Source organism: Balaenoptera borealis (genome assembly GCF_965194805.1).
Source record: "Balaenoptera borealis genome assembly, chromosome: 4".
In the NCBI taxonomy this organism is placed as follows: domain Eukaryota; kingdom Metazoa; phylum Chordata; class Mammalia; order Artiodactyla; family Balaenopteridae; genus Balaenoptera; species Balaenoptera borealis.
In genome coordinates, this window is record NC_138861.1 from 148520785 (window position 1) to 148536650 (window position 15866).

At 45.4% G+C, this 15866-nt stretch overlaps 1 protein-coding gene across 7 annotated transcripts in view; it reads right to left on the reverse strand.

Moving 5' to 3' along the window:
• Nucleotides 1–15866, reverse strand: part of GRK4 (G protein-coupled receptor kinase 4) — a gene marked incomplete at its 5' end in the record, with an annotated part of 82284 nt that overhangs the window by 26068 nt on the left and 40350 nt on the right. For 5 of the 7 annotated variants that reach the window (XR_014244429.1, XM_082391273.1, XM_082391271.1 and 2 more), the window contains 5 exons: nt 2389–2579; nt 4619–4759; nt 8149–8212; nt 9206–9298; nt 12500–12603. Coding sequence is in view for 6 of the 7 variants with exons in the window: in XM_082391273.1 (XP_082247399.1) it covers nt 2389–2579; nt 4619–4759; nt 8149–8212; nt 9206–9298; nt 12500–12603 (593 nt within the window). Of the gene's footprint in view, nt 1–2388; nt 2580–4618; nt 4760–8148; nt 8213–9205; nt 9299–12499; nt 12604–15866 lie in introns of those variants that run through there. The other 2 variants (XM_082391275.1, XM_082391276.1) reach the window with 2 other exon arrangements.

Here is a 15866-nt window from a genome sequence, read left to right on the forward strand (position 1 = left end):
TCCAGGAAGCCTTCCCTGATCAGGCCTTGGCCTAACTTGAAGCATTAACCCATTACATTTAACTGCTTGCGAAACGCAGGCCCCTCTTTGGGAGACTCCTTAACTGCACTGCAGCACCTGCCTCAACGCCTCCATGGAGGCTGGAGGCCGCACTTGAAGGCCGTGCCCTCCCCATGCTACCGGGGCTCTCAAGGCAGCTCTGTGGGCAGGAGGGCAAGGTGGCCCCAGGCTCTCAATTCTCACTGGTAACAAGCTCTTCCCTAAGGATGCTTAAAGCCCAGCCTGAGTGCCCCCTCTTTTCGGACCTTTAAACTGCTGAAATAGTAGAGCATTTTTATTTGTACTGTCTCTGTGCAAAAAGCAAGACCATCTCTCTAGGACCTGGTCTGATAAAATCTGTCAAGTGGCAATCTCTGAAAATAGGTAAGAGTACATAAGAACCCCTATCCTTTGAAGCATGCAAGCTGTGCTTTAACAGGTCCTTGTTTAAAGAGGGCGGGGATGTACCATTAGAGCCTGAAAGCCATCGGTCATTCACTCAACAGACACTTGGTGGCACCTCCTGATGGCAGGTGTTGTGGACACAGTAGGGACGAGACAGACCTGCTCAGCTGGAGGGCAAGTGGGAGCCCACGGTAAAAGGATGGGGGAAATGAAAATCTTCCAACCAATCCAGTAATGCATCTTAACACCAGAAGCAAACAAAGGCGGCTCAACTGTACTTAACTGTAACAAACTAATTTCCTCTAGCGGTAAAACCGGAATCAAAGCTCCTCTAGGCTTGGGCCACGCTTCAGAGCCACTCCCTGTAAGGATGATGGCCAGGCCATCTCCATTCAGACAAACCCCTCTCCCTCTAGGGCAACCGTTCCCAGGGCAGCAGGCCACCCCTTGCTCCACAACTCACGCTGGGCGGGGCCGTGTCAGTCCCTCGGCCCAGCCTGGTAGCTGATCCTCAAGAGATACTTAACTTGGCTCTGGGCTACGAAAGACAAGGAAAAGTCAGAAGTTCATCAAAACTGGGATGGGTAAGATGAAGGTCTCCTAAGAAGCTAGCCAGCCAGAGGGACCCTGCCCCCAGGATGGGCAACATGGAGTGCTGTGAGGACGTGGTCAGAGGAGGCGGCTTCTGGAAAGAGGACATCCGTGTGCTAACTCCGCACGGTGGGCAGGAGCTGCTCAGAGTGAAGCAGGAGGGGCCGCGGTGCAAGCAAGGCATCCACATGGGGGAGCCGCACGAGCAAAGGGGTGAAGACAGGAGCACGCTGCACAAGCTCCAGGAGAGCAAGCTGACCTGAGGAAGATGCGATCTAAGCCACCGACCCTAGAAAACAGAGAGTAATTTGAGAAATGTTCAGGAGTGAGTTGGTGACCAAAGCCGGGGAGGATTTGGACTAGATGGGGAGGACTGGGGCAAGGGATGGGCAGACCCCTTGGGAATTTAGGAGAAAGGGCAAGGATAGACACGCCCATCAGGGAACGACGTGCATACAGGTGGTAGGTGGACGCGCAGAGATGAATGCAGGGAGCTGCCCAGGGAGTGGCCAAGAAGAGCATCAGAGGCCAGGACTCCAGCATCTACAGGGTGGTGGAGGGACTGCTTTCCCTAAAACTTGATCTACTGATCACACGAAACTAATTCCAACTATTGTACTCAATTTTCTTTACTGAATTCTAAGACGAAAATGTATTAAAACACGTATTAGGGGCCTCCCTGGTGGCGCAGTGGTTGAGAATCTGCCTGCCAATGCAGGGCACACGGGTTCGAGCCCTGGTCTGGGAAGATCCCACATGCCGCGCAGCGGCTAGGCCCGTGAGCCACAACTACTGAGCCTGCGCGTCTGGAGCCCGCGCTCCGCAACAAGAGACGCCACGATAGTGAGAGACCCGTGTGCACTGCGATGAAGAGTGGCCCCCGCTTGCCACAACTAGAGAAAGCCCTCGCACAGAAACGAAGACCCAACACAGCCAAAAATAAATTAATTAATTAATTTTTAAAAAAATGCTGTTAAAACACGTATTATTATTTTAAGACATCTGTTATTTTGTTGGGACCCAGTCCCTAGTCCTTAGCAGAACTGTCAAAATGTCTAAGAATCTTGGAAATGGGTTCTTCTCGTGCTTATGTGAGTAGCAAGACCATATTTGACCAACTTAGAACTATTATACTTACTAGAGATAAAAGAGAACTAAAAAGAAAACCAAGGTCCACCTCTGATTGGCCATATTTCCAGCAGCGTGGGAGCACAGCCCCAAGGGACCACCGCCCAGCGGCTCACCCACGGCCCTCCCGCCCAGGCCCCTAAGAGCGGCCAGCAAGAGCTTCGAGGTGGCCTAAGGCTCAGGAGGACCAAGCTTCAAGGCCCCCGAAGTCCATGCCATTCTTACCTGTACACAATTCTTTCCCTCTGCAAATCCTCCAAGCCACAGCACAGCTCTGCAGCATAGAAAATAGCTCTCTGCTCATCGAAGCCAGGGTTGCCCAAGTTGTAAATGTGAAACTTCAGGTCCCCTCCATTCATAATGGTTAGCACCAAGCACAAGGAATCTTTGGTTTCGTAAGTGTAGCACAAGCTAACCTAAAGACAACAGCATCATAAAAAACAAAACACAGAAACCTGCTCATTCATTGGGGATTTACTCCATTTGCTAACAATAATCCATGTTAGATTTATAATTAGAACACCCAACTACTGCTTGCTTCAGGGAGACATATACCGTGTGCCATCTTGAACCTTCAACTACTGAACATCTTATAGCTGCTCCGTATTGAAAGCAGAGAACCTTCTATGTCTAACTGAGTCAGTGTCAAACCTTCACAAAGACACCTGGGGTCACGATCCTCAAAGCTATGCTCTACTCACTGAGCACCTACAGTCCATACTTGCGGAATGTCTGCATTTAGCATAAAATTTAAAGACAGCTCCCAGCAGTGCAAGAGGGGTCTTGTACTGCACACCCTTCCAACGTTTTGTGTCGTCAATCAACGCTGGTGGAGGTACGGTGGCCTCTTATTGTGGTTTTAATTCTCATTCCTCTGTATATGCAAATACGGAGGATGTATCGCAAACCGTTTTCATGTATAATACTTATTATCTACTTGGAACTTCTTTTGTGCAGTGCCTGTTCAAGTTTTTTGCCCACTTTTCTATTGGTCTGTATGCCATTTTACACACACGAGTACACACACACACACACACCCTTCTGGGATTTTGATTGGGATTGCATTTAATTCATTTAATCTATATGTCAATTCGGGGAGAAGCGACATCTTCACGGCACTGAGTCTTCCAATCCATGAACATGGTACCCCACCATTCATTTAGGTCTTCTTTAATTTTTTGTAATGGTATTTTACAGTTTCCAGTGTAGAAGTCTTGCACATTTTGTTTGTTTTTTTCCTAGATTTTGATGTTTCTTGGTGCTACTGTAAATGGTTTCAATTAAAAATTTTCATTTTCTAATTGTTTCATATCTAATTGGTGCCATATCTAATAACTTGGCCAAATTCTCAATCAGTTTTCTAGAAAGTCTTGGACTGTCTACGCACACAATCATGTTGTGGTGGGGTGGGGGGGACTGGGGAGGAGGAGGAGGAGATGAACTCAACAGAGGTACCCGTCAGGACCTGCTGGTGGACCACAAGCAGGAAGGGAAAAATAGAATCAAGGACAAAGGAAAATATTTCTAGGTTCCTTGGGAGAGGCCAAGAATATAGAAACCAGAATGTTTTATTTAAGTAGAATAAACCCAAACTACTACTTTTGTCCCTTTCATAAAGCTAGATCATTTCAAGGTAGTTACAAAAATATGTTTAAAGCAACTCCAAGATGAGCCCATTTTATTTAAAGATTTTCACATAATGCACATAGGACTGACATATCATACACATTAACTCTTGCTATCACATTTAGATGATGGCTGTGAGGGTCTCTGTTTTGGAACATTTGTGCCCCAGCACAAAGCAGCTGACCTCAGTAGTGAGAAATAAATGACACCACGAATCCTTTTATAAATTGTCTTTCACTCTCCCCCTTCGACATGTAATTAGGTGGAGAGAAAGCAGGTTTGGAGACGAAAACCACACTACTTGATGCACGGCCTGGAGCCAGCGTCCCTGGGCTCAGTCCTTACCTGCGACAGTAAGGGTGAGGTCTGGGGCCTCCTACAAATTGGGATGTGCTAGTTGAGGGCGAGCAGTACACCTGCCGGTGTCAGAAAGGGGACAGAGGTGGAGACACGAGGCCCACCTGAGGAGCCAGACGGGCAGAGAAGTGTCTTCAAGTCTGTGGCTCAGCTGGAGGCTGCGACAAAGCGCAGGGTGAGCTCGGCCGCTGCCACAGAGGATGGGGCGCCTTGCCAGCGAAGAGTCACTGCCAGACCAGGCGGCGGGGGACAGCAACAGATTCATAACAAATCGCCACTGTTTTACGTGTGTGTCCAGTGAGGACTGAACGGGGAAGAGAGGGCTGCTCCTGGCACCTCTCCCCATGAACAGCCAGGAGAGCAAAACCCCGCACACGCTCAGCTAAGAAAAGGCACGAGCCCGGCAGCAGGTCTGCCGGAAAAATGCCGCTTATCCCGCACTCCACAGCGAGGACGGAGAGGAGATACTTACTACAAATCTACTGTGCACTTTTTCTAGGATTCTTTTTTCATTGAGAGCCATAGCTTCCCCTTTCCTCCTCTTTATTCTTTTCTTTTCTAGCTTTTTACAGGCATACATTTTTCCCGTGGCTCGCACTTGACAGGCACAAACCTAGTTTAAAAAGAGAAAAGAAAAAAGGCTTATATCTACCTGACAGTCCTTAGGCTACAAAAAGAAACCTGTGTTCTCCATGACAATTCCCTCTGGTAAAGAGCAGCATGGGATCTGCTGAGCCAAGACCACGGCAGTCACGGTCACAGCAGGGTCCCGAGGCAGCTCCTTCTCTCACACCCTCGGGTCCCCATCTACGAAGGTAGCTGAGGCCACCAAGGGTTTTATGAACTCAAGGATGGTGACAGTGGAACTCATGCACATGTGATCCTGCCGCATCTGCTTAATTTAAATATGTCTCCCTATTTCTTTCTACTTTTTGTACAAGAACAAAAGTTTTTGAGACTAAATATTCTTGATTTTTTTTTAAATTCAAGAATAAGAAAATGTACTTCATAGAATCCATAGACTTTCATGCCTTTATCCTACTTAATTAGTTCTTAAAGTAATATTTGTATGTTACCTCACATTATGAAAATTTTCAAACATAGACAAGTGGAGAGAATAGTACAGTAGGCCCCCAGGTACCAGTCTTTCAGTTTCCAGGCTATCAACGCCTGGCTGTCGTGTTTCCTCCGAGCCCCACCCACTCCACACCCCAGACACACACACACACCCCAGAGACACACACACACCCCAGAGACACACACACACCCCACAGACACACACACACACCCCACAGACACACACACACCTCACAGACACACACACACACCCCAGACACACACACACCCCAGACACACACACACACCCGAGACACACACACACCACACACACACACCCCACACACACACCTCAGACACACGCACCCCCCACAGACACATACACACACCACACAGACACACGCCACAGACACAGACGCCACAGACACACACACACATCCCACAGACACACACACACCCCACAGACACACACACACATCCCACAGACACACACACCCCACACACACACCCCACACACACACCCCACACACACACACACACACCCCAGACACACACACACACCCGAGACACACACACACACCACACACACACACACCCCACAGACACACACACACACCACACAGACACACACCACAGACACACACATGCCACACACAGGATTACTTTAAAAAGTGAATATAAGACATGATATAATGTTATCCATCAATATAATAATTTTGATGGTAAAATATAAAGCTCATTGTGGAAAATATTGAAAGTATTAATAAGGACAATGATAAAACACCCAAAATTCCAAGATAACTATCATTAATATTTTGCTGTATAAGCTTCTAAGTGCCCCTTTGTACACGTATGTGCCAGAATATATACCTTGCTCCCACACAACCTCTGGCTTTTAGGGAAAATTGGGCTTATGTTACAGAACAGATAATATTTTATAACCTCCTTTTTTCATCTTACAGTGCGACTATTTTCTCCTCATTAAACGTTCTCCAAATATGTGACTATTCCAAAATTTATTTCATCATTTTCCTCCCATTAAGTCTCTGAACATCTCTTTATCGTGAACTTAAGTCCCTTTAAGTGGAGTTGCCAAATTCACTTTGCCTGAGGCAAAGGCGTCAGGCACTGCAAATCCTCAGATGCTCCCCACGACAACCAGTGGGGCAGGGATTGCTGTCCCCTCTGCAGGACGAGACCAAGGTGGGGAACCCAGACCACACAGCTGGAAGCGGTGGCACAGGAGCTTGACCGCAGGGCTGCGTGGGTCCTAAGGACGTGCTCTCTCCGCTGTACTATGCAGCCTCCAAAGCCACGCACAGGGATGCCCACGCGGCCCCCCTTCCACTGCGCCTGCCTCAGCGCCCTACAGACCTGCTTTGGAAGACTTAGATCTTCAGTGAAAGCACTGCTGTTGACAAATAAGACCAAAATGTTGGCCTTTCAAACGCACTGGAAGAGGTGGCAGTATTTGGAAAAAGTAAATGCACCACTGGCATTCGGATTGAAAGGACCCTGAGGCTGTCTGCCTTAGTCACAGGGTTCTAACAGAAGAGAAATGGACTATTCGCTCCCCTCCGGGCCTGACGCAGCTACAGCACATCCAGAACAAGTCTGTGAAAAACCACAGTGGTTTATTTGTCCATATAACCATCTGTTTGGAAACACACGTGACTGTGTTAAAGAGTAATCTATGAGATCATAAATACACCAAGTCTTTTCACGACAGTTAAAACTTGCTAACGTGTTCCCACTGAGTCCACTGTTAAAACTTCTGTGTGGCCAGAGCTAGAACTTCATTCTTTTGTAAACACAAGACCCATGTGCTTAAAACCTTCCTCTGCTGTTTACAGTCTGAGCTTTGTCCTCGCAGGTGGAGAGGGGCAGGATGGCGTGAACCCAAGCGCTCCAGGAGCGACAGAGGAGGGTCCCCGCAGAAGTGTCTGCTAGGAAGGGTTACAGCAAGCATTTGGCCGGGTGATGTGCAGTGTCCTAAAAGCTCTCCAGAACGGTATCAGAGGACAACACTGCTGACTCTCCCGGGGCAGTGGCCACGTGGACCAATTTCTTCCCACGTCAACTGCGAGTGGATGACACATCTCCCTGGTGGCGTGACACCTCTGGGGCCGGTGCTCTACTTCATGTTAAGGGAACTCTGGTGGCTTTCGCTCTGGCCTTCAGTTGGAACTTGGGAGCACACCTGCTGCAAATCACACGCAGACAGTACAACCTGCTCTGACCCGACACACACTCTCAGCTCCTCTACGGCTCGCCTGGGTCTGGGGACTTAGAAAGGCTTGAACTGAAAGTGACTTAGTGAGGCAACTGACATCTCCTTAAGTCACCTAAACAGAACTGCACAGGACTCTCTGTCCGCCTACCACAGTGGTCTCTATCTAGGAATGCCATCATATTTAAAGACCATCTCTCATGAATCTGTGGGTAGTTTCTTTAGGATTTTCCCAAATGTACACATTTTCTAACACCTTTCAATGTAGGTGTAACATGTCCAGAGTTGAGTTAAATGAGCATATTTAATAATATACGTTGTACTACGTGAACTTTTAGGCTAGTCCTAAATTAGGGAAATGGGAGTAACAGAAATTCCACCATATGGAAACAGAATAATCCTTTCAGTCATGACAACCTTACTGAGCTTGAACACTGAACATGAGAAAACAACTTAAGAAATACGAAGTGAAATGTAAAATCACACAGATAGTGAATTATTTTTTTTTCCCGGATCTCTGAATTTTTTAAAAGCCTGTACCCTCTGCTCAAAGTTCAACATTAATTCTCATGGTTCCTAAAATTATTCCCAAAACACACAGTAAGGAAATGAATGTACTGGTAAAGTCGATACATTACCTGAAGATCATGCTTTTCAGTTACCTTGCTGTCTACTTTTCTAGAAGTATTGCTCGTAGCTGGTCACATACTACTTACCTCTCCAAATCCGCCTTTTCCTAGAACTCTGTAATGTCTAAATGTGTTCTTTGTTACTGGTTGCCTAATTAATTAAAAAAAAAAAAAAAAAGCTTAAGGCCTCACATCACACTGCTATTTTGAAAGAGAAAAGCCTACCTAGCTCCTGTCCTAGCCTGAGTTAGGGAACCCCCACTGCTCCAAGAGGGTGCCCAGGGCAAGGGTGCTAGGCTCAGGGCCTGTGGCTCCCTCAGTGGGGCGGCTTTTCAGAGACAAGCACGTCAACATGTAAACTTGGTTGAAAACACGGAAGATAGTTGCAGAACAGTCCCGTTATCCTTACTAACTGAACACAAGCCTGCAGCCAGCCCACACTATGAAATATGTCTGTGTTCTTCGGCATGGCTCTTGGGGCCTGTCAGAAAGCTGCTGAGGGAAGTGACCTCGACAGTGAGCTGCCTTGTGAAAAAAGAACCTCAAAGGCGATGTTTACACCAAAGCCTCAAAAGAAACCTGTATGAACAAGAAGTGGAAATGTAATAAATCAATAATAATTGTAATAATAACTACAACAACAACAGCAGTGGCAGCTAACACTTTCTGAGCACTTATTTTGTGCACCAAGCACTGTGCTAAGCGTTTTGCACACGTTCCTCCGGTGACCCTAGCAGTCCAGGGGTGTGGATTCTATCATTACTTCTCTTCTCTTACAGAACAAGGACCTATAATTACTTCTCTCCTCATACAGGCTATGTCACTGCCTGAAGACACACAGCCAGTAGGAGGCTGAGCCCGCAAAGACTCAACCACCACATGGGGTTACGTTTCTGTGAACCTAGAATATGGTTTACTTTCTAACTACTGCACCAACAGGGCTAACTGCCATTTTAAAAAGAGAAAACAGACTTCACTGGATCCAAAGAAATTGTGTAATGAATATTAATAATTTCTGTACAAAAATGCCATATACAACCCAAGATTTCCAATAGTATTTTGACAGATGGAAAAGTATACATCAATCAGTATGCAGTAATGGAAGTTACTACTTGTTTTTACTGAATTTTAAATTAGAACATACCTTTCCAGCCATTTCCATTGTAAAAATCGAGAAAAACATGAGCTTTCTTGGTATTCTTCAAATGATTCTCCACTTAAATAGTCATGGACAATCCTAGAAAAAGTTTTTATGCAATTATGTACATTTGTTGCATTACAAAATGAAAACAACTGTGTTTTAGTGCATAAATGAGCACTGGATATGGGAAAGGGAATCATTACACACAATTCAATACATTGAATTTTGCAGTTACAGAATTCCACACTCGTTTCTAATGCTACCAGTAAAAATATGAAGGCAAGAATTCAAAAGAAATAAAATCAATTTACCTTCCCAAAGTCAGAGGTTCTTTTTATGTATATGAATATTAGTGAAATAATTACTTGATAAAAATAATCTACCAGTAGAAAGACAAGAGTTTAAAATATATTCAGGGACTTCCCTGGTGGCACAGTGGTTAAGAATCCGCCTGCCAATGCAGGGGACACGGGTTCGAGCCCTGGTCTGGGAAGATCCCACATGCCGCGGAGCAACTAAGCCCGTGCACCACAACTACTGAGCCTGCGCTCTAGAGCCCGCGAGCCACAACTACTGAGCCCGCGTCTCACAACTACTGAAGCCCACACGCCTAGAGCCCGTGCTCGCAACGAGAGAAGCCACCACAATGAGAAGCCCGCGCACCGCAACAAAGAGTAGCCCCCGCTCACCACAACTAGAGAAAGCCTGCGTGCAGCAACAAAGACCCAATGCAGCCAAAAATAGATAAATAAATCTATTTATTTTAATAAATAAATAAATAAAGCACTCAATACATTGTTTTATGCTACACATTTCTTGAAGAAATTGTATGCAATTGGCCATGCTTCTGAGGTTTATTTATGATTTATTATAGTAGTAATACAAGTTTTACTTGGGGAGTAGACGAGGGACAGAATGCAGCCCATCACTTAAAATGGCTCTTTACTAATGAGTATCCGCTGAGTGACGGCAAGCACTGTGCTGACGCCCGAGGGAACGTCACCTCGGGCCGTCCCGAAGGCTCTGACGGCTTGTCAAGAAGATGGCTAAGTCAGCGCCCAGCTAAGAGCCAGGTGTCACCAGGGTTCCCGCAGCTGCACCAGGGGAGCTGCAGCACGCTGACCCTGGGCCGGGAGGCTGAGGGAGACGGTCTGAGCCGAAGCAGAGTCACCCCGATGGAGAGAGAAAGGAGCCATGTCCCGGGCACGGCAGAGTCCAAGTGGGAGCGATCACAGCCGCCTGGAAAGTTGCTACTGGATCGTAACTGAGGAGGCTTTGGGGATAATGCCAGCATCCACACTGGTTTTAGAATTCTGAGCAAGTCATCTGATTTGCTTCACTTGATTTTGCAAAAAAGAGGTTATTCAGATGTTCTTGGATTGACCAATGTTATAGCACAGTGATTCTCAAAAAGTGTTCCGAGGATCCCTATGGGTTCCGAGACCCTTTCAGGGGGTGTTCAGTAATGAAACTATATTTATAATAGTACTAAGACATGAATTACCTTTTTAAAACCCCACTCTCATAGAAGGGTTTTCCAGAGGCCACAAGACAGGTGACAACGTTTTTGCTCTGAAGGATAGTGGAACATCTGTGTCTCATCTTATTTCTTAAGAACATAACCCACATAAACAAAAGCTCTTTGGGTCCTCAATAATTTGTAAGAGTGTAACAGGATCCTGAGATGCTGCCACACCAATCCTAGAACTGCACTTGTCCTGGAGGCCAAGCCCTCACTTCCCAGTGGGGTGAGGACAGGGCCCGGCCTTGCCTCTGGGGCTCCTTTCCCTCGAGATCATGTGGGCAGCTCAACTCCAAGCCTTTCTGAACCAGTTTAAGAATTCCGACACTATCAGCTCAGCTAAATCATCTTTATAAAGGTACTTAAGCGTCTCCATGAAGGAACAGCACAAATACCAACCGATTCTAATACATTTGTATATTTCACAGTGTATATAAATTAGTAAGATTAATGACTATAGTCAACTTACCAGTGTATCTCAATTTCACTTCTCAGTACTGCTTACCTCAAAAACAACAGACTCTGCTCCGCTGCCCTAGTCTGGCAGATAAACCTACTGCACACAAGTTTTAAAAACTATGACATTTAAAACTGTGCATCAGTTCAGCACTGGTTTTTAATATGTTCATCTTGACGACCCCCACTAACCCTCGCGTTGTGCTGATTCTCAGCACAGCTTCATGTGGAAAACAGGGAGCACAAAGGAATCATTACGTTCATTATACAGCATCAGGATTCTGGGATCCAAGACGAGACAAGAAGGTTTGGGGGGAAAACAAAGGCTGTAACAATACTGAGATGAGACAGAATAATAGAAAACACTGAAACTCCTAGACTATACATGGTATTGTGCTGAAGTCTCCAATTAGCCAACACCTTGCAACAGCCGATGGCAAATGGCCATTAATAAATATCTAGGGAGTGACAGTCATCAGTCGAATGAACTAAATCGAACAGAGAGACGCCTGGGTATCAACACTCGTTTAAAGATCAGCAACTGTTAAGTCGATGTCTTGAAATTTACACACAGAGAAGGCAGAATTTCTGACCAGTCTCATATGGTCACGTGCAACGCCCATGTTTGTCAATGTCAGGATAGAATTTCAGCGTCAGAAGCTGGAATAGGAAACAAGGATCCTCTCCAGAGCTCTCAGACACACGGCCCCGCTGACACCCTGACGTCAGACCCCTCGCCTCCAGAGCTGGGAGACGGTGCACCCGTTTCCTCAGCCACCCAGTGTGTGGCACTTCATCACGGCAGCCCCAGGAACCCGACATCGGTCCTGACAGAGCAGGCTCTCAACAGACATCTGTTGAGTGAATGGATGAGTGATAGCCAAATGTCTTTGTAAGTATACAAATGACTCCATGTTTTGGGCCAGGTCACCTCAGAAACCATTCTTTCTTTCTAGGACACAAGGAAGCTGAGTTCAGCCAAAGTGTTCTGGCTTCGGATTTTCCTGTCCTTATTGCAAAGATCTGCAGAAAAGATATTTTCAGCGAGTGCCAAGGTCTAAAAACAACATTTTATGGGACCCTTTTCATCCCAGAGCAAGCACTGCAGAAGGCTGTGCCGAGGGGCCAGGGCAGCAAAGTCACGCTCGTGACCGGGCGCTCCAGGGTGTCATTATGTCGTGTAGTTGTCACTCTTCACCTGCCTTTCTGGTGAAGGGGACCACTGTGGCCTGGAGAGGACACTCACGTGGAGAAGCTGCTGTGAGCCCCGTCTGGGGCGGAGCCCCAGGATGTGTGCAGGGCCAGCTCGACCCACTCACCGAGTGCATTCCTTGAAGACGTCTTTGGAAGGGTCCTCCTGCAGCTGTAGTCTGCACTCCTGCACAACGTGGCCCGGTATTTCTGGTAGAGGGGTTGCCGAACTCTTAAGACAGCACAGACCAAATGCATGACAATTAGTGATTTCATAATTTACCAACTGAAAACAGAATCTAACGCTTATTGTACCACAAAGTGTATGAAATAACAGGTCAGAGGGCCACCTTCACCCTCCACCCCAGCCTCATTCTCCAGAGTTCAGTGCGTCACCTGCCTCTTCAGACCATTCCTATGCAGGGTCCCCAAGGGATATCTGCACACCCATCTTCACAGCAGCATTATTCATGATACCCGAAAGATGGAAATAACACAGGTGTCCGTCAGTGGGTGGATAGATAAACAAAATGTGGTCAATCCCAACAACAGAATATTATTCAGCCTCAAAAAAGAAGGAAATTCTGGGACTTCCCTGGTGGTCCAGTGGGTAAGACTCTGTGCTCCCAATGCAGGGGGCCCGGGTTCGATCCCTGGTCAGGGAACTAGATCCTGCATGCATGCCACAACTAAGAGTTCACGTGCCGCAACTAAGAGTCCGCATGCCGCAATGAAGATCCTGTGTGCCGCACAACTAAGACCCGTCGGAGCCAAAATAAATATAATAATTTAAAAAAGAAGGAAATTCTAATACCTGCTAAAACCTGGATTAACCTTGAGGACATTATGCTAAGTGACATAAACCAGTCACAAAAAGATATAGTATATGATTCCACTTACATGAGGTCCCTAAACTAGTCAGATTCATAGAGACAGAAAATAGATGGTGGGTGCCAGGGGCTGAGGGGAGGGGCAAGTAGGGAGTTAGTGTTTAATGGGACAGAGTTACAGTTTTGCAAGATGAAAAAAGCACAGGAGATGGATGGTGGTGATGGTTGCCCATCAATGTGAATGTACTTAATTCTACTGAACTGTATACCTAGAAATGGTTCAGACGGTAAATTTTGTTTTTTTAATCATAATTAAAAATGTAAACACACACACTCAGAAATACACGCATTTTTCCCTCATAGAAATGGGATAAATATATATACAGTTTTGTAAGTATATGATGAATCCTACAAAGCTACCCTGCTTTCTTTAATGACCACATGGTTTCCCAGAGCATGGGTTTCTGTTTCTCTTAACCATTCTAGTTGCCAGTTTTCTCCACTGCAAACACCACTGCCATGAACATCTTTGCACAATTGTGTCTTGTTTTTGGTTTTGGGTTTTTTTTAATTAATTAATTAATTTATTTATTTATTTATTTATTTATTTATTTATTTTTGGCTGTGTTGGGTCTTCATTGCTGTGCGCGGGCTTTCTCTAGTTGCGGCGAGCGGGGGCTTCTCTTCGTTGCGGTGCGCGGGCTTCTCACTGTGGTGGCTTCTCTTGTTGTGGAGCACGGGCTCTAGGCGCACGGGCTTCAGTAGTCGTGGTTCGCGGGCTTTAGAGCACAGGCTCAGTAGTTGTGGTGCACAGGCTTAGTTGCTCCGTGGCATGTGGGATCTTCCCGGGCCAGGGATTGAATCTGTGTCCCCTGCATTGGCAGGCAGATTCTTAACCACTGTGCCACCAGGGAAGCCCAGGATACACGCATTTTAAACGTTGATATTTATTGCAAAATTGCCCTCCAGAAAGCCTCTAATCACTCTACATTCTCACCAATATGTCCCCACGCACCAGTTTCCCATTCTCTTAACCCTCATCCAGAGAATTCTGAAAAAAGAAAACACATAGCAAAAAACTTGTCCAGATTTATTGAAAAAAACACACAGGTCACGTTCAACTGCACATTTAATTTGTCATTAGAAATGAGAAGTGCATTCTACACTCATTTCTGCCTATGGTATAGCTGAGTAACTACAGCAAAACTTTGTATTTTCTATAAATCAAAGCAGCTATTTCATCAAAGATGCTGAACTACTGATAGACATATACAACAAGTATACTCACATTTTCCCCCCAAAACCAATAATATTGTTATAACTAATAATGATTAATAGCTGTCATTTAAACTGCCTAATACAAGTGAGGCATTATGTCACTTAGCCTCATAAGAACCCGACGGAAGAGGCTCCAGGAGCTACAGACATTCTTGTACAGCCACAGCGAACAGCGGGGGAGCCAAGCCTGAACCATCCTCCCCCAAGACCAGTTCCTTCCTACGCGGCAAGGCTGCGATGAGGATAAGAGGGATTCATTCACTCCACCATTTCAGCAAAGAAGTCTGTTCACTCATTTACTGAACAAATACACATTGCTCCAGCCTAAGGACAAAACAGAAAACAAGACAAAATTTCCACAGAAGACAAAGCTATTAAATTCCCACGCTTGTCTCAAAAATACACATTTTACAGAAGTAGCTCTCAGTATTCTCCATAGTATTACTGCCCCTCCAAAGGTCTCAATTTCCTGAAGCTAAATTAAATAGCAGGTTAGTTCTATTAATGATTTACTCCAAATAGTGATCCTTTTTCAATACCTTAGAAAACATTTATATTAATAGAAATGTATTTCCACAGAAAGGAAAAGCAATGCTTCTAGTCTCCCATGAGCAGGGAAGTAAGGTAAGCTAAAGTATAGCAAGCTAAGGAATGGCACCACTGGCCAGATGCTAAACATAAGCAAAGTGGGACACAGACGTCTGCTGCGGCTTTAAATTAAGGAACAAGAATTATTTTTCAGAAAAGGTAGTCACCAGGGAAATTTTACCAAATGACTCGGTGCCTTGCTTTTTAAAGTTCTGGACACCGAGAAGTCTAATAGGAAAGTCCACTGATGGGGAAGAAGAGGTGGGTGGATTTTGCAGATATATGCTTATTTTTTCTCTGTTGAAAATATACATCTTTATTATTTTTTAAAAATTGGGTTGTCTTTTTATTGTTGAACTGTAAGAGCTCTTCATATATTTTGGATACCTGATCCTAACCAGATACTGGACTTGCAAATATTTTCTCCCATTCTATAGGCGGCCTTTTATTTTTCTTTATAGTGCTCTTTGAAGCACTATTTTGATGAAGTCCAATATATCTGTTTGTTTTCTTTTGTTGCTGTCCTTTTGATGTCATATATGAGAAACCACTGTCTAAATCAAGGTGAAACGAAGATTTACACCTAAAAGATTTACAGCTAAGATTTACACCTTAGAGATTTCCTCTAAGAGTTGTACAGTGTTAGCTCTTATATTTAGGTATTTGATCCATTTGAAGTTAATTTTTGTATATGGTATTAGATAAGGGTCCAACTTCATTCCTTTGCATGTGGATATCCAGTTGTCCCAGCACCATTTATCGAGAAGACTATTCTTTCCCCCACTGAATTGTGCTGGCA